Source organism: Acomys russatus, chromosome 4 (assembly GCF_903995435.1).
Source record: "Acomys russatus chromosome 4, mAcoRus1.1, whole genome shotgun sequence".
Classification (NCBI taxonomy): Eukaryota; Metazoa; Chordata; class Mammalia; order Rodentia; family Muridae; genus Acomys; species Acomys russatus.
Window position 1 is genome coordinate 3854055 of NC_067140.1, and position 17694 is coordinate 3871748.

At 42.7% G+C, this 17694-nt stretch overlaps 1 protein-coding gene and 1 pseudogene across 3 annotated transcripts in view; one reads left to right on the plus strand and one right to left on the minus strand.

The window, feature by feature from the left end:
- Nucleotides 1–17694, plus strand: part of Cbfa2t2 (CBFA2/RUNX1 partner transcriptional co-repressor 2) — a 96646-nt gene that overhangs the window by 56572 nt on the left and 22380 nt on the right. For all 3 annotated transcript variants that reach the window (XM_051143555.1, XM_051143556.1, XM_051143557.1), the window contains exons 2-4: nucleotides 1143–1286; nucleotides 8316–8557; nucleotides 13827–13916. In XM_051143555.1, the coding sequence (XP_050999512.1) occupies nucleotides 1143–1286; nucleotides 8316–8557; nucleotides 13827–13916 (476 nt within the window). The remainder of the gene's footprint in view (nucleotides 1–1142; nucleotides 1287–8315; nucleotides 8558–13826; nucleotides 13917–17694) is intronic.
- LOC127188301 (selenoprotein W-like) lies at nucleotides 9378–9695 on the minus strand (annotated as a pseudogene).

The window sequence follows — 17694 nt, forward strand, 5'->3', positions numbered from 1 at the left end:
TACACCTGTAGGCTAGATCACATTACAGATGGTTGTCAGCCACCATGTGGTTGCTGGGAATTGAACTCAGGACCTTTGGAAGAGTAGGTGGCGCTCTTTACCACTGAGCCATCTCTCCAGCCCCGAGAAATAATTTTTTAAAAGTGGTGGGTGTGTGTGTGTGTGTGTGTGTGTGTGTGTGTGTGTGTGCGTGCGTGTGCGTGTGCGTGTGTGTGTGTGTCAGAGTTTTGCCTCATTTAGCCCAGAATATAGCTAGAATCTGGTTTGAGCCAGGAGGATTAGGAGTTCAAAGCCAGTAATCCCAGCTGTGAGATTGCCTGAAAAATGGTTGTGAACTAGAAACTGAACCTCTGTTCTCTGTAAGAGCAACCTATGCTCTTAACTACTGAGCTGTCTCTCCAGGCACCCCCGCCCCTTATATCCCCCTCCTCATGTGCATTGGTGTTTTGCTTACATTTATTTCTGGGAGTGTCAGATCGCCTGGAACTGGAGTTTTATTTTATAGACAGTAATGAGCTGCCATGTGGATGCTGGGAATTGAACCTAGGCCCTTTGGAAGAGCAGTCAGTGCTCTTAACTGATGAGCCATCTTTCCAGAACCATCCTGTGCCCCCAGCCTTAAAAGGTCCTTTCCAAGGCTTGTAAGGTGGGTCAGCTAGTAAGGTGTTCACTGCCAAGCCTGACCACCTGAATGTGATCCCTGGACCCACATGGTAGAAGGGAAGAACTGACTCTGGAAGTTGGCTTCTGACCCACATACGTATAATGCCATATCATGCAGACACAAAATTTTTTTAAAAGTAACTAGATTTTTAGATGGTCCTTTCCTTAAAGAAGGTGGCATTTATTGAGCTAGATGTTAAGGTGTGGAGCCTTTGGAGCATCTCCTCAGCCCCGCCCCTGCCCCCTCCCCCAAGGCTGGGCTTCTCTGTGTAGCCCTGACTGTCCTAGAACTCACTCTGTAGACTAGGCTGGCCACTCTGCCTCATGATTGCTGGGATTAAAGGAGTGTGCCACCACTGCCCAGCTTGAAGCATTATCATCTGAGTTTTCTATGGAAATAGGTTCAATTCCAATTGTTACTGCTATTTATTATTCCTTTATAAGAGAGCTTTGACCTCCGTTTCTTTTATTCTTTGCAGTTGGTTGTGAGAAAAGGGTGCCAGCAATGCCTGGATCGCCTGTGGAAGTGAAGATACAGTCAAGATCCTCACCTCCCATCATGCCACCCCTCCCACCAATAAATCCTGGAGGACCGAGGCCAGTGTCCTTTACTCCTACAGCATGTGAGACCTCTTAATTAATTCATGATTCAGAGTCATAATTTAGATCTGATGATTGGCGTACATACACCTTCAATATGTACCATCCAACGTGACTAAAACATTTAAGAGCAGAGTGTAACAGTACATTCCTGTAATCTCAGCCTGTAACCCCAGCACTCACAGGATCAAGAACTCTAGGCCAGTCCCTTGGAGTGGCATATGCCTTTCATCCTGGCATGTGGGGGGCAGAAACAAGTGGCACTCAGTGAGTTTGAGGCTAGCCTGGTCTGTGTAGTGAGTTCTAGGCCTGTTGAGCTACTTAGTGAGACCCTGTCTCTAAAACGGTAGGGAGGGGCTGATTTATTTGTTTGCTTGCTTGTTTTGTTTTGTTTTTTTGAGACAGAGTTTCTATGTAGCCTTGGCTGTCTTTGTAGACCAGGCTGGCCTTGAATTCACAGAGATCTACCTGCCTCTGCCTCTGCCTCCTGAGTCCTGGAATTAAAGGCGTACACCGCCACTGTCTGATTGGGAGGGGCTGTTTCAGTGTGACCTCCAAAAACATAAAGATTGAAATTATTTTTATTATTTGAGACAGTCTCACTATGTATCTGGATATATTGAAACTTGAAAAATGTGAAAGTGTGGCTGGGTGGTGGCATTGGCACACGCCTTTAAGCTCAGCACTCGGGAGACAGAAGCAGGCAGATCTCTTGAGTTTGAGGCCAGTCTGGTCTACAGAGCTAGTTCCAGGACAGCCAAGGCTACACTGAGAAACCCTGTCTCAAAAAATAAAACCAGAAAACTGTGATCATACAATTTCATTTAAAAGGATGTGAAAGGCTTATGGATATTGTCAGGGCGGCTACAAGCACAATAATGTGCTGTTTTTGTGGGTTGCTTTAAAGAGGGCACTTTTGATCAGGATGGATCTTTCGAAACAAAGAAATGAAAGATGATTGCAGCTAATTTTTTAGACTGGTGAAGTTAAGTGTGGAGCTCTTCTTTCTAGTAGTTTTTAGTAATATCTTTGAATGGAAGATAGAACTGTTTTCTCCTTCCTTCCTCAGCCCATTAGTTTTTTATGAATTCAGTACCATTTTCCTGAAAACTTGCCCTTTGCTAGGGAATAAACTGAAAGACTATGCAGCAGATAGCTCAGCAGGTGAAGGTGCCTGCTGCCAAGACTGACAACCTGAGTTTGATCCCCAGGACCCAAGGTGTAGGAGAGAAGCAACTCTTGGAGCTCAGAGGACTCCACATTCACTATGACATATGTACACACTTGGATGCACGTGCACACGAAATAAATGTATTGGTGTTTTACAGAAGCCTAGTAGTATATGTGTGTACACATATTCATCAAGCAGTCTTGCCTGGGTGGCACATGCTTCATGGAGAAGGATGTAGAAGATGGAAGTAGAAAGGACTCTAGTTCAAGGTCTGTCTCAGAAAGCAAGAAGGAAAACCAGTCTTTTAAGGCCTTGCAAATATACAGAGAAAAGAAGTATGTTTTGGGAGGTAAAATAGTGGTTTTGTACATGTGGGTTTCTGGAACTCACTCTGTAGGCCAGGCTGTCTTTGAACACAAAGATTCCCCTTCCTCTGCCTCCTGTACCTGGCTCAGGTTTATTAAACCTACTAGGGTGTACCTTGAAATAAAGCAGCATTATCTTATACCAAAGAAAAGTTCTTTTCTTTCCTTCTTTCTTTTTTTTTCTTTTTTTCTTTTATGGTTTTTTGAGACTGTGTAGTCTTGGCTGTCCCGACTCCCTTGTAGACCGGGCTGGTCTCGAACTCACATTGATCCGCCTGCCTCTGTCTACCTGAGTGCTGGGATTACAGGTGTGTGCTACCACACCAGGTTTATTTATGATTTTTTTTTTTTGGTTTTTCGAGACAGGGTCTCTCTGTGTAGCCTTGGCCATCCTGGACTCACTTTGTAGACCAGGGCTGGCCTCGAACTCACAGCGATCCGCCTGCCTCTGCCTCCCGAGTGCTGGGATTAAAGGCATGCGCCACCACGCCCGGCCTTTATTTATGATTTTTTGATAACAATTTATTCTCATTGGATCCTTCCCTCCTTCCTTCCTTCCTTCCTTTTTTTCTTTTTTTGACACAGACTCTCACTTTGTAGCCCTGACTGTCTTTGAATTCACTATATAGACTTGTCTGGCCTCTAATTCACAGATATGTGCCACCATGCTGGTCCCATCTTGTTAGATTTTAAAGCATGGGTGTGATTATGTCAACTCTGATCCAAAGTTACACACTAGGTAATCTTATTTACTATTTAGTTACAGAGGAGATTTTTTTTTTTTTTTAATTTTTATTTTTTCTGAGACAAGGTTTCTCTGTGTAGCCTTGGCTACCCTGAGCTCACTTTGTAGACCAGGCTGGCCTCAAAGTCACCAAGAGCCACCCACCTCTGCCTCCTGAGTGCTGGGATTACAGGTATGCACCACCGTGCCTGGCCAGAGGAGATATTTTTTTAACATTTTTTATGTGTCTGAGGGGGTGGTTTGCCTGCACAAATGTCTGTACACTATTTTCATGCCATTAGAGGCCAGAAGAAGGTCAGGTGCCCTGGAACTGGAGTTACATACATAGTGAACAGCTGTATGTGTGCTGATAACAAGCCTGGGTCCTCTGGAAGAACAGCCAAACCCCTGAACCATTTTTACAGCTCCCAAAGCTGTACTTAATGCCACTAAGAATGTGGCTTTAGCGCTGAGCAATGGTGGCACAAGCCTTTTAATCCCAGCACGCAGGAGGCAGAGGCAGGTGGATCTCTGAGTTTGAGGCCAGACTGGTCTATAGAGTATGTTCCAAGACAGCCAAGGCCACACAGAAAAACCCTGTCTAACCCCCCACACACGGGGGGGGGGGGGGGGAAGATGTGGCTTTAGAAATAAAAAAAGCTTAATAATAAGCAAATTTAGTCCAGATGTTTTCCAAATTAAAACTACCAAGAAGTAACTACTGATAAGAGCAGGAAAATAGGAGTGCTGATTAATAATCATAGTGCTGTTGCCTCCTCTTCCTCCTCCTTTTCTTTTTTGGGTATGTGTAGTCTTAACTGTGCTGGTCTCAGGCTCTTGGGTCCATGCGATTCATCTATCTCAACCTCTGAGTAGCTAGGAGTCCTCCTAACTTTAGAAGGTACTTTTCTGAATGACCATTATTTGTCAATCTGTCAAGACAAGAGGAAAGCTGTGCTAATGGACATTAGTATTTTGAATAGTCAAAATGATTATACATTTTGATACTAAATTAGGCCATAAAAATAGAGCCTTAAAATATCTGACATTAATGTAATTCTGTTTAATGATGGATTTCTTACATGCTAAATTGTGACTGATTGCTTAGCTTCGAGATTCCCAAAAATGGGAAAATTTATAAAACAAGCAGGAAGCTGGATGTGGTTATGCTGTAATCAGTGATGTTCTGGAGTACCATAGCAAGTTACAGGCTACTTACTATGCAAGACTCTGACCCCCCCCCCAAAAAAAAAAGAAAGAAAGAAAAGAAAAAAAGGGCTGAGTGCAGTAGCATACTCCTTTTAATCCCCACACTCGGGAGGCAGAGGCAGGCGAATCACTGAGTTCGAGGCCAGCCTGGTCTACAAAGTGAGTCCAGGACAGCCAAGGATACACAGAGAAACCCTGTCTCAAAAAAACAAAACGGGGAGGGGGGAGGGAGGAGGAGGAGAAGAAAGAAAGAAAGAAAGAAAGAAAGAAAGAAAGAAAGGCTGGAGAGATGGCTCAGAGGTTAAGAGCACTGGCTGTTTTTCCAAAGGTCCTAAGTTCAGTTCCCAGCAATCACATGGTGGCTCACAACCATCTGTAATGAGATCTGATGCCCTCTTCTGGCGTGCAGGCACACATGTAGGCAAAACACTGGATACATGATAAATTTAAAAAAGAAAGAAAAGAAAAAAGCATCGGGGCGTAGTGGCACACCCTTGTAATCCCAGCCGTCAGGGGGGCTCTGGGTAAAATCACTTGGGTTAAGAGCACATTTTGGTCCTCCAAAGGACTACGATTTATTTTCCCAGCACCCACATGGCAACCTAAAACTGTTAACTCCAGTTTGAAGAGATCCGTCTCTTCTCAGCTCCATGAGTACGTGGTACACAGACATACATGCCAGCAAGACATTCATACACACAAAATAAATAGATCTTAAAAGCAGAAATAAAGTAAAGATACAAGTTTCCAGCCCTTTCCATCTTACCTCAAGCACTTTGATTATTGAGACACTGTCTGATGCAGCTCAAGCTTTTCCTGAGGATGTGACTTTGAACTCTGGATTCTTCTGCCTCCAAGACGTCCAAGTGTGGGGATTACAGGGGGACTCTACCATGCATGGCTGAGGTCTGTTAAAAACAACCCAATACTACCTGTGGTGTCTGTAGCTAAATGTTCTTTCTGTCCCTGTGATTTGGCGGGACAACTACGACAGCAGCTCATTATAGCCTCTTCCTCTCTCATGGAAGTGCTGGGATTACATGTAGGCATTATTATAGCTGGCTTTTTCCTGTTCTCTGTAGTATTCTGTGGTGAGTGTGTGTGTGAGAGTTGTGTTTGCTTGTTTGTTTTGTAAAGAATGCTTTTAATTATTCTTTGAGAATTTCCTATAACACATTTTGATCAGATTCAACCCCCTTCCTCAATTCCTTTCAGCTCTTCCCCACCTGTTCAGTTTTACCTTCTCTCTTGCTCGTTCTCTGTCTCTCTGATTTTCATCCTGTCTTCCTTTCTCTCCTCCCTCTTCTGGTCTAGTTTGTGCTGGCTGACTACTTCTGTGCATGGGACCTGCCCTAGAGCTGGTTGATACACCAGGTATCACTATATTGAGGAAACTGCCTTCTTGTATGTGAGAAACACTGTTTCCTTGAATATATCCACTATCTCTGGACCGTACAGTCTTTCTCATAGATTCCCTAAACCATGAGGGGAGGAGTGTAATGTAGACATCCTCCTTAGGGTTGAACGTTCTGAAATCTTATTTTGTGCATATTGACCACTTGTGGGCTTCCGCTTAGTTAGTTGCCATCTGCTGCAAGAAGCTTTTCTGATGAGAGTTGACTGACACATTTATCTGTGCATATAGAAATAAGTGATTAGCCGGGTCTGGTGGCGCACGCCTTTAATCCCAGCTTGGGAGGCAGAGGCAGGCGGATCGCTGTGAGTTCAAGGCCAGCCTGGTCTACAAAATGAGTCCAGGACAGCCAAGGCTACACAGAGAAACCCTGTCTTGAAAACCCCAAAAAAACAAAAACAAACAAACAAACAAAAGACACGATTTGGGTAATTTTATTGCTATGTCCATTTAGCAAATAGTAGTAATAGGCTTTCCCTTAGGGCTCACAAACTATATCTAGTCATAGGTTCATGGCCTCATTGACAGTATCAGATACAAGTTCTGTCTTGTGGAGCAACTTGTGGCCTTACGTCCATTCAACAAGTGTAGTTGGTTGTTCCTATAACATTTATGCCAGTGAGCATGCCTTGCTAACCAGGTCTTTAATTTAGCTCAGAGAGTTCATAGACTTTTTTTCTTCTCTAGTGGCATACATAGCACCCTTTTAGCACTAAGAACACTAGCCACTAGGGATGAAGCTTCTAGCTAGATACCAACTAGATTTCTCCATGTTTGACTCCTGCATTGGTGTCTCCAGCAGTAGGTTCTTATAGAATGTTCTGGAGGGTAACAAATAGCATTGGTAATAGCCTTTAATGTTAGAGTTAGAGTGGTCTCTGGGGTCCCACTGTTCCAACAGCTTAAAAAGAGGTAAACCAGTTGTTCTATTTGGTAGTATCAGCTGTGTAGTTGGGGTATTTTTCCCCTATTGTAGAGTAGTTCCATTCTAACTTTTTCCTCCCTGTATGTATATATTTTAGGAAGCTTGTACAATACTATGTTTCTATATGACCTTTTCAAAAAGTCTTTTAGTTATCCTTCTCATGTTCTTTTCTCTACAGTGCCTTCCCCACCCCATTTACTTACCTACTTACTTGTTTGCTTGCTTTAAATGGAATACTGCTGCATTACCAAAACTAGCCTTGCATTCCTGGGCATATACAATTTTTTCTATCATGGTCCTCTGAGTAGCTATAACTACAATACAAGCACATATCACCACACTTATGTTTTAACATTTAAAAAATATATTTTTTTAATTTATTCGTATTACATCTCGGTTGTTCTCCTATCCCTTGTATCCTCCCATTCCTCCCTCCCTCCCATTTTCCCCTTACTCCCCTCCCCTATGACTATGACTGAGGGGGACCTCCTCCCCCTGTATATGCTCATAGGGTATCAAGTCTCTTCTTGGTAGCCTGCTGTCCTTCCTCTGAGTGCCACCAGGCCTCCCCATCCAGGGGACGTGGTCAAATATGGGGCACCAGAGTTCATGTGAAAGTCAGTCCTCACTCTCCACTCAACTGTGGAGACTGTTCTGTCCATTGGCTAGATCTGGGTAGGGGTTTGAAGTTTACTGCATGTATTGTCCTTGGCTGGTGCCATAGTTTGAGCGGGACCCCTGTGCTCATGGGGATCCGCCCGTCATAATGTTCTCCTTGTAGGTTTCTAGGACCCTCTGGATCCTTCTATTTCCCCATTCTCCCATGCTTCTCTCACCTAGAGTCCCAATAGGATGTCCTCCCCTCTGACCCACTTTCCTGTAAGTGAAGACTTTCATAGGACATGCCCCTTGGGCTAGTGTCTAGATGTAAGTGAGTATATACCATTTGACTCTTTCTGCTTCTGGGTGAACTCACTCGTTATGATCATTTCTAGTTCAATCCATTTGTCCACAAATTTCAGGAATTCCTTGTTTTCAATAGCTGAGTAGGTTTTAACATTTGTATAATATTCTGTTACCATTTTTTTTTTTCTGACAGTCTGTCTTGGTGTACAATCTCATGGGGTGGGAATGAGTTTTTCCACATTAAAATGCTTTACCGAATTGAAGTGAGTCAATGGAAGAGAACGTAAAGGTGAAGACGTCAGCAAAGGCTCTTAGTTCTCATTCCGCCTCTCTTTCAGTAAGCAACGGCATCAACCATTCCCCTCCCACGCTAAACGGTGCCCCGTCACCACCACAGAGATTCAGCAATGGTCCTGCCTCTTCCACATCATCTGCACTAACAAATCAACAGTTGCCAGCTACTTGTGGTGCTCGGCAACTCAGCAAGTTGAAACGCTTTCTCACTACTCTACAACAGTTTGGCAATGACATCTCACCTGAGATTGGAGAAAAGGTCCGGACTCTTGTGTTAGCATTGGTGGTAAGTAGAGCTTCACCTTCAGCAGCTCCTAAGAACATGGGATATTTCTGCTCATTCTCAGACAGTGTCAATACTATGGACTACATTAGCTGCTTCTCAAGTTTTGTAAAACTGTTGAATTAAAGATTTCATAGCAGTATTTATTTGTAAAAAAATGTATACTGTGTCTTATTATATAAGGTACTGATTTAATTCCAGTAAGCTGCTTTGGATTTGTCTTAAACAGCTTTCAGCCTGCGTAAGACCTGCTGAGGTCCAACCAAGGTAATAGAAGGTTGTTTGTATGTCAGTATAGTCAGTAGCTAGTGCATTATTTGCAAACGAATTATAATTTTTAAAACAACATTTTATAAAATTACAAGTTTCATGGTCTAAAGAAATAGTATCTAAGCAGTTATGTTGTTCAGCTCTTTATACATAGGTGTTTTGTTTTTTTTTTTAAGTTTTCTTTCTATACTTATCATGGTGAGTCTCCTTATAAAGGATTATCTTGCCATCTGGATAAAATTAAATATTCTCTCTCTCTCTCTCTGTTTTTCAAGACAGGGTTTCTCTGTGTAGCCCTGGCTGTCTTGGACTCCTTTTGTAGACCAGGGTGGCCTTAAACTCACAGCGATCCACCTGCCTCTGCCTCTTGAGTGCTGGGATTAAAGGCGTGCGCCACCACGCCCAGCCCCAAATATTCTCAATTTATAAGGGAAGTGCTGCTAGTTCTCAGTGTTTACAAATGAAATACTGTAAGATTCACTCCTGATAAAAGCATTCTGTGTTCTTTCCTACACTTTAGCTTCTATTTATGATAAAAAGATGAATTACTGTACTAGTACTTCAACATACAGTTTAGGAAAACCCCTGGGCTTCCCCAGTACACTGATTGGCAATGAGCTAGGGCAGCTTTGATGGTGGTCACTAGTTTTCCAGAACTTGCTTTCTGTATCCACATAGCCACCACCTTTCTTCTAGGAGCGAACCAACTTCCTGGCCACTATCACTTCAAAGAATCTGGTGACCTGGAAAGTCCCTTCGCCACTGATGTCTAGGCATCCAGGGAACTCGTGTTCTAGTTTTTCCCTGAGCTGGAGATACTGGGCTTATAGTCTCAAGCTCCACAGTGCACAACTTGAATGGTGAGCGCCATTGCTCTAGGTCTCATCCTCGCATAGCTGGGGGGGGGGACCCCGCCCACCCACAAGCAACGAGGACCTTGGCATCTATCAGACCTTGAGCTCCTTTTTTTTTTTTTTTAAAAGATTTATTTATTATGTATACAGTGTTCTGCCTGCATACATACTTGCACAGAAGAGGGCACCAGATCTTATAGATGGTTGTGAGCCACCATGTGGTTGTTGGGAATTGAACTTAGGACCTTTAGAAGAGCAGCTGGTGCCTTTAACCTGTAAGCCATCTCTCTAGGCCTCCCCCGCCTGCCCCCCGCCCCAAACTCTAAATTCTCTTGCTCCTACTTCTTTAGTGAGAGAATTTCAGGCATCACCTACCATTATATTGTGTATTATACCACAATTTATACAATTTGGCTTTTAACAAACATTTGAATTTTTGCATTTTGGGGCAGTGTATCAGAGGTCCCTAACACCACCCCATGTTTATCTTCTCCAGACTTGACATATGGTGGTGTTCACAGCCAACATCCATTCCAGAGACATAATAAAAATAGACAGATCTAAAGGACATCTACATGGGCAGAGTCTAGAGGAATCCGTGTACCAGCTTCCGTAACTTAGGGTCTCCTTATTCTATGATGATTCAGAACACACTCTCCAATGTTTTAGCATAGCCAGAAACAGTGAGCCACTTCTATCACTTAGAGAAAGTGTGAGGGGTGTGTGTGTGTGTGTTCACTATTTATTTAGGGGAAAATCTACTTATTAGTCATAATTAAAAGTATCATTGAATTGAGGCAAACTTACCCCTTTTAAGGTTTACTTTTCTTTTCTTTTTTTTTTTTTTGGTTTTTTTGAGACAGGGTTTCTCTGTGTAGCCTTGGCTGTCCTGGACTCACTTTGTAGACCAGGCTGGCCTCGAACTCACAGCGATCCGCCTGCCTCTGCCTCCCGAGTGCTGGGATTAAAGGCGTGCGCCACCATGCCCGGCAAGGTTTACTTTTCTTGTATGTATATGAATGTTTCACTTGTATGTATGTATGTATGCATGTGTGTATTTCATGTGTGTCAGAGGAAGCCGGAGGCATGTGTTGGGTCTCCTAAGACTTGAGTTACAGATGAGACTGAAGCTGGCATGTCCACATGGTTCCCTGGAAGCACATCCAGTGCTCATAACATTGAGCCCTCTCTCCAGCCCCCAGATTTATTTATTTTATCTTACATGTATGGCTGTTGCACCTGTGTGTATGTCTGTGCAGCACACATATGTAGTGCCCAAGGAACTAGAAGAGGGTATCCTAGCCTCAGGATCTCCTTTGCTCATGTTTCGTTGGTTTTTCTCAGCTTAGAGCTTTTCAGGTCTCACTTGCTCTGGTACTCTGTCTGTGGAGCTCAGTGGTTCTGAGAACCCATGTTACCACTCTTAGTGCAGACATTCCCATTACTGTGCCCCACTGTCACCACTGCTACCACAGCCATTCATCTTTGGCACGCTTTTTCTAGATTATGCCATGTAGTAGGCTAAATTCACTGTGTAGCCAAAGATGACTTTAGCTACTTATTTTTCTGCCTCTACCTCCCCAGGGCTCGGGTTATAGCAATGTGCCGCCATGCTCAGCCTGGGCAGTCTCGAGGGTCATATTCCGGCAGGCCTCCGTGAGTGCCAGCAAGCACTGACCTAGTAGAGCTACATCCCCAACCCTTCCGTGGTTCTGCAATGATGTAATGACTGTGCAAAGGCTTTTCAAAGGACAAGGCGTCTTCTGTCATTTGTGTGTGCAGCATTTTGTTTATCCATGTGTCTTGTATGAGGAGCGCTAGGTTGTTGCTTCTGCCTTGTCAGTTAAGGGAAAGTTTTATGTCACTATAGATGTTTTCCCATCCATTCTCAGATCAGCTGATAGTTTGTTTTTCGTGCAGTCCTGCCTTTTCTTTTTCTTAGATTTTAATTTTTATTTATTTAGTATATGGGTATGTTCTAGGGGTTCTGGCACCCTTTCTGGCCTCCCCAGGCACCAAACACTCACATGTTACATATACATAATAAAGAGAAAACTTACACACATTGAACAAAACAAATCTTTCAAAAATAAAAAATTAAGTTAAAATGTTTCAAATGTTTGCAGAAACGTCACCTTAAGTTAATTTTTAAAAATTAGGTCCAAAGGCTGGGCGTGGTGGCACACTCCTGTAATCCTAGCACTTGGAAGCAGAGGCATATCTCTGTGAGTTCCACGCCAGCCAGGTCTACAAAGTGAGTCAAGGACAGCCAGGACTATAAGAGAAACCCTGGGGCGGGTGGGGTGGGGAGGGCGTGGTGTACTGGGGGGCTGGAAAGATGGCTCAGAGGTCCTGAGTAGTTCATTTCCCAGCAACCACATGGTGGCTCACAACCATCTGTAATGTGATCCGATGCCCTCTTCTGGCCTGCAGATGTACGAGCAGGCAGAGTACTGTATATATAATAATAAATAAATAAAATTAAACAAACAAACCAACCCTGCCCAGTGGAATGCTTGTCACCCAGATTGGCAGCAGCACTTTTACGTACTGGACCATCTCACCAGCCCAAGGCCTTACTTCTGTGTAGTGATCAATAGCCAGTGTTCAGGTAGTGGTATAGATCTATAGCTGCACTGTATCAGTGTGAGGAGCTTCATATGATGTTAACAATGGAGAAGATTAGAGAAATGACCCATTCTATTTAACGTTTCTAATTTTTTTAGCTTAAAAAACGTAAAATTTTATATGTATGAGTACTTTACCTCGTTGTGTAGGTCTGTGTACCACATGTATGCCTGGTGCTGTCAGAGGCCAAAGCAGGGCGTTAGATCCCCTAATACTGGAGTTAGTTATAACTGGTTGTGAGCTATCATGTGGGTGCTGGGAATCAAACCAGTACACTTAACTGCTGAGACATCTCTTTATCCCCTCCAATTTGTTTTTGCAACTTTGTTAGTCTATTATTTATCTCAAAAACATTTAAGGGTATGCATTAAATAATTCCAGCACTCAGTAAACTGTTCCAGGTCAACTTCAGTGTCAGAAAGATCCTGTTTCCACCAAAGAAACAGACAAAACATTTTTAAAATGCTTTCCAGTATGGGGCCTGCCTCTACCTCTGTACTGTGTTCTAAGTCTATTGTTGATGCTCCCTTGAGACTAAATCTCCCAACATTTTACCTTTGAAGATTTTTCTCTTTCAAAAATTACCTTTTCTGAACCTTTAAAACAAAACAAAACAAAAAACTATTAACACCAGGCATGGTGGTGTACATCTGTAACCCCAGTGCTCTGGGAAGCAGAGGCAACAGGTGGATCTCTGTGAGTTCGAGGCCAGCCTGTTCTACAAACTGAGTCCAGGACAGCCAAGGCTACACAGAGAAACCCTGTCTCGAAAATCCAAACAAACAAAAACCTATTAAGCTGGGAGATAGTGACACACATTTTTAATCTCAGCACACAGGTGAATCTCTGTGTTTGAGGACAGCCAGGGCTACACAGAGAAATCCTGTCTTGAAAAAAATTATTCCATTAGGGCCAGATGTAGTAGTGCATGCCTTTAATCTTTGCACTTCGGAAGCAGAGAGAGTCAGGGCATCTCTAGGAGTTCAAGCCAGCCAAGTCTACACAGTGAGATCCTGCCTTAAATATCAAAAGAAAAAATTTGAATTACATTTAATTATTGTGAGTGTGTATTCACTTGTGCCACTGTATATGTATGAAAGTCAGAGAACAACTGCAGGAGGTGGAACTCATGACAGTAAGCATCTTAACTACTGAGTTATCTCATTATCACAAATACGAGAAACTTAGTCTGATTTCCTGCAGAACGGTTCATTCATTGGGGGGGGGATTGGGGAACCAAGTAAATGAAATAGTTATGTTCTTAGTGGTTTAACAGTTGGCCGAAGGCAGTCTGGTACGACAGTTCATTCCTCTGAGATGCAGTCTTGCCCTGTTTTGGCCAAACACGCAGTCCCTTCCTCTGGCATGAGTCACGTATTTTCTGCTACAGATTTGTATTATCACTTTGTCCATCCATAGGGAAAATTCAGGTCATTTCTTTGATCTTTTTATACATTTAAACTACTTATTTTGGCTGTATGTATCCAGTTTTGGATGTTAAGTATTATTTATCTTTCCAGAACTCAACAGTGACAATTGAAGAATTCCATTGCAAGCTCCAGGAGGCTACAAACTTTCCCCTTCGTCCATTTGTGATTCCATTTCTCAAGGTAATTCATCATCAGCATTTCCTTGATCTACAGATCTTGATTTTGCTGCTTTCTCATATCTTTGTTGTACTTGGGGCTGGAAGGTAAGCAGGTTGTAAATTTGGCCTCATATATAATGAGAAGGATTTCTGTTTGAAGCTCTATAGCTAGCATACAGGAGCTAGGAAGGAAGTATGCACGTTCATAGACATGGAGGGAATACCACTCAGTCTTTTGTGTGTAGTCTGAAGGTGAAGAGTATGTGTTATCTGAGAGGAGACTGTTTACAGATAGGCCTGTGCAATTGTGTCAGGAGAATGTGAGAAGGTAGTGGCTGTGTTTCCTCAAATCCCAGATAATAGAGTCTAATTAATGTGCTCTAGAATTACCATTCCTGGAACATGCCTTCTGGGCACATAGTCCTAAATTATCATGCCTACTGTCTTAATTAGGATTTTATTACTGTGAAGAGATATCATGACCATGGCAACTCTTATAAATGAAAACATTTAACCGTGGCTGGCTTAGAGATTTAGAGGTTTGGTCCATTAAACGCCACAGCAGGAAACATTGTGGCATTCAAGCAGACAAGGTACTGGAGAAGGAGCTGGGAGTTCTGTATCATGATGCTTAGGCCGCAAAAGGAGCTGGTACCACTGGGCATGGCTTGAGCATGAGACCTCAAAGCCTACCTCCACAGTAACATACTTCCTCCAATAAGGCCCCACCTCCGAATAATGTCACGCCCTATGGGTCAAGCATTCAAATACATGAGTCTACTGGGCCATTTCTATTCAAATCACAACTACTTATTTCTTTCCTCCTTTTTGTTTTTTGTTTGTTTGGTTTTTCGAGACATGGTCTTTCTGTGTAGCCTAGGCTGTCATGGACTCACTTTGTAGTCCAGGCTGGCCTCGAACTCACACCGATCCTCTTGCCTCTGCTTCCCGAGTGCTGGGATTAAAGGCGTGTGCTACCACTGCCCAGCTACAATTACTTTTAAGAAAGTGTTTTTATTTTGAAGGGTTTTTTTTTTGTTGTTGTTTTTTTTTTTTTTTAGTGATAAAAGAATACAGTAACCTTCCTTTATGACCTCAAGCAAGTTTCCCAAACAGTAGTATTTCATATTAGTTTACTACTTTTCTTCAGATATTAAATTAAGGATATCCAACCTTGGGCTTCAGGCATGCCAAACAAATGCTCTCTCGGGGAGCTGTGTCCAGAGCCATTAAATCAAGATGCTAACATTCAGACAGCACTTGGTGCCTAACGTACACACTATTTGCTATTTTAGTATACTACTATCTTTACTAGTATCCCGCTATCGCTCTCTACAACAGAATTAAGCCTTTGTATTTGTATGTGGTTTAATCAATTGGTGGATTCCTCAGTCATACAAAACAATCTGGTAAAGGGAGTTGGGAGTGAGGGCCTTTCTTCCCATAGTTTCTCAAGGCTACAGACTGAGAAAAGTTCCAAAATCAGCCCGGAAGTGGTGGCACAAGCATTTAATCCAAGCACTTGGGAGGCAGAGGTAGGTGGATCTCTGTGAGTTCAAGGCCAGTCTTGTCTACAGAATAAGTTCCAGGACAGCCAGAGCTCTTACACAGAGAAACCCTGTCTTGAAAAACAAACAAACAAACAAAAACAAAAACCCCACAATCTTTAATCTGTGGCTTTCTAGATGGATCTCCAAGTTTGAGGCCAGCTTGGTCTACAAAGTGAGTCCAGGACAGCCAGGGCTGTTACACAGAGAAACCTTGTCTCAAAAGCAAACAAACACGCTCAGCCTTATTATGTTGCCTGGGCTGGGACTTGTGGTCCTCTTGCTTCAGCCTCCCAAGTGCTAGGACTAGAGGGTAGCTTGCCTGGTCTTACAGTTCTTAAAACAGTTCTGGACTGTAGCATAGCAGGCCAGTCAAGTCAGGAAGATGTTCTGGTCTGAGATGCACACGCCTATAGTTGGCTGTGCTCTTGGCAGCATGGATACCTTGGTAGCTGAAAATACTATGACCTTTGTCAGCTCTGGAGCAGATATTCTGCTTGGACCCTGGCCATCTTTTTCTTTATGTCTGAATCTATAGACAATTATTTACTGAGACTCTAGGATCAAGAAAACTTATGCTTGGTGGTGGTGGTGGTGGTGGTCCTGGTCGTGGTGGTGGCCATGTGGTAGCCATGGTGCATGCTTTTGATCCCAGCACTCAGGAGGCAGATCCACAAAGTGAGTCTAGCCAGCCAAGGCTACACAGAGGAAACCCCATCTCGAAAAACCAAAAAAAAAAAAAAAAAAAAAAAAGAAAGAAAGACCAAAGGTGGAGGGGACACGGGACACTCAACTCTGTTTTCCCCCTATTCACCAAAGGTCACATGTCACAGTGTAAAGATCTGACATGTTTCTTTGTCAATTAAGGTTTTGCAGTTGTAAGATTGAGATTCTAGATCAGACTTAGGAAGTGTTTCATATTGTCAAATTCTCTATTCTTAACTGTGCTATTTGGAAAACAGCATGAGGTAGGTTGTTATGGCAGCTTTTTGGCTACCATTTGAGGTTTTGTCAATTTATTTCTGCTTTAAAGCAGCCACTAATTATGGTGCCTGCTAAATTAACCCTCAGTGAGGGGGTGACTGCTTATATGTAGTAGAACTTTTTACTTGTTCATTTGTCCCTTGAGCATTTATTACAGGTTCTCTCTGAATTGTGTTTAAATTTAGGGAAAATATAAATTTTGATGTATAGGGCCTGGCGTGGTGGTGCACGCCGTTAGTCCCAGCACTGTGGGAGGCAGAGGCAGATGGATCAATGTGAGTTTGAGGCCAGCCTGGTCTACCAAGTGAGTCCAGGACAACCAAGGCTACACAGAGATACTCTGTCTTGAAAAATAATGAAATAAAAGAAATTGATAAAAAGAAATTTGGGGAAAGAATTTGAATTCTGAGGTTTAAAAGTATAGGGAAATTTTGTGTTTTCGTCTTTCTTTCCTTCTTTTTTTTTTTTTTTTAATCTTCCAAAAGTTTACTATGAGAAGAAAAAAAAATAGCAGAACATAATTTTTCTTTTCCACATTACATTATTCCCAGTACTCCTCTTCAAAACCCCAATTTCAGAGTAGTCTTGGTTTCTAGGATTCCAGGATCTCTCCAGAGAACCCTAAAAGAAAGTTGAGTTCCACCATGAGAGAAAGGTTGTGATTCAGAAGAGAGAAACCGGGCTTGTAATTTTCCTTGGTAGGCAGTGATAATTCTCTAACTGGCTAGCCTTCAAGAGAATGTGTATTTTGGGTGCTGGAGATGCAGTTTAGTAATAGAGTGTTTGCCCCATCTGCATTTGGCCCTACTCCTATTTCTCAGACAGAAAAATCCTTACTGAAAATATGTTTTAAGGCTGGAAAGGCAGCCCAGTAGTTAAGAGTGCTTGTTGCTCTCTTGTTTTGTTTTGTTGGTGCTATTTTTTTTTTCGAGACAGGGTTTCTCTGTGTAGCCCTGGCTGTTTGGACTTACTTTGTAGACCAGGCTGGCCTCAAACTCAAAGCGATTCGCCCGCCTCTGCCTTCCTAGTGCTGGGATTAAAGGCATGCGCCACCACACCTGGCTGCTTTTATTAGAGAACCTAAATTTGATGCATAGCCACCATGGTGCTATGGCTCGCAACCCTTTGTAACTCTTGCTCTAAGGAATCTGCACTCACATACCTAAACACAAACACACAATTAAAAATAAAAGACATCTTTTTTAAAAAATGTATGTTTTAAAAGTGTGTTCAATAAACCTTTATTGTGTTCTATATCAGGTCACAAAA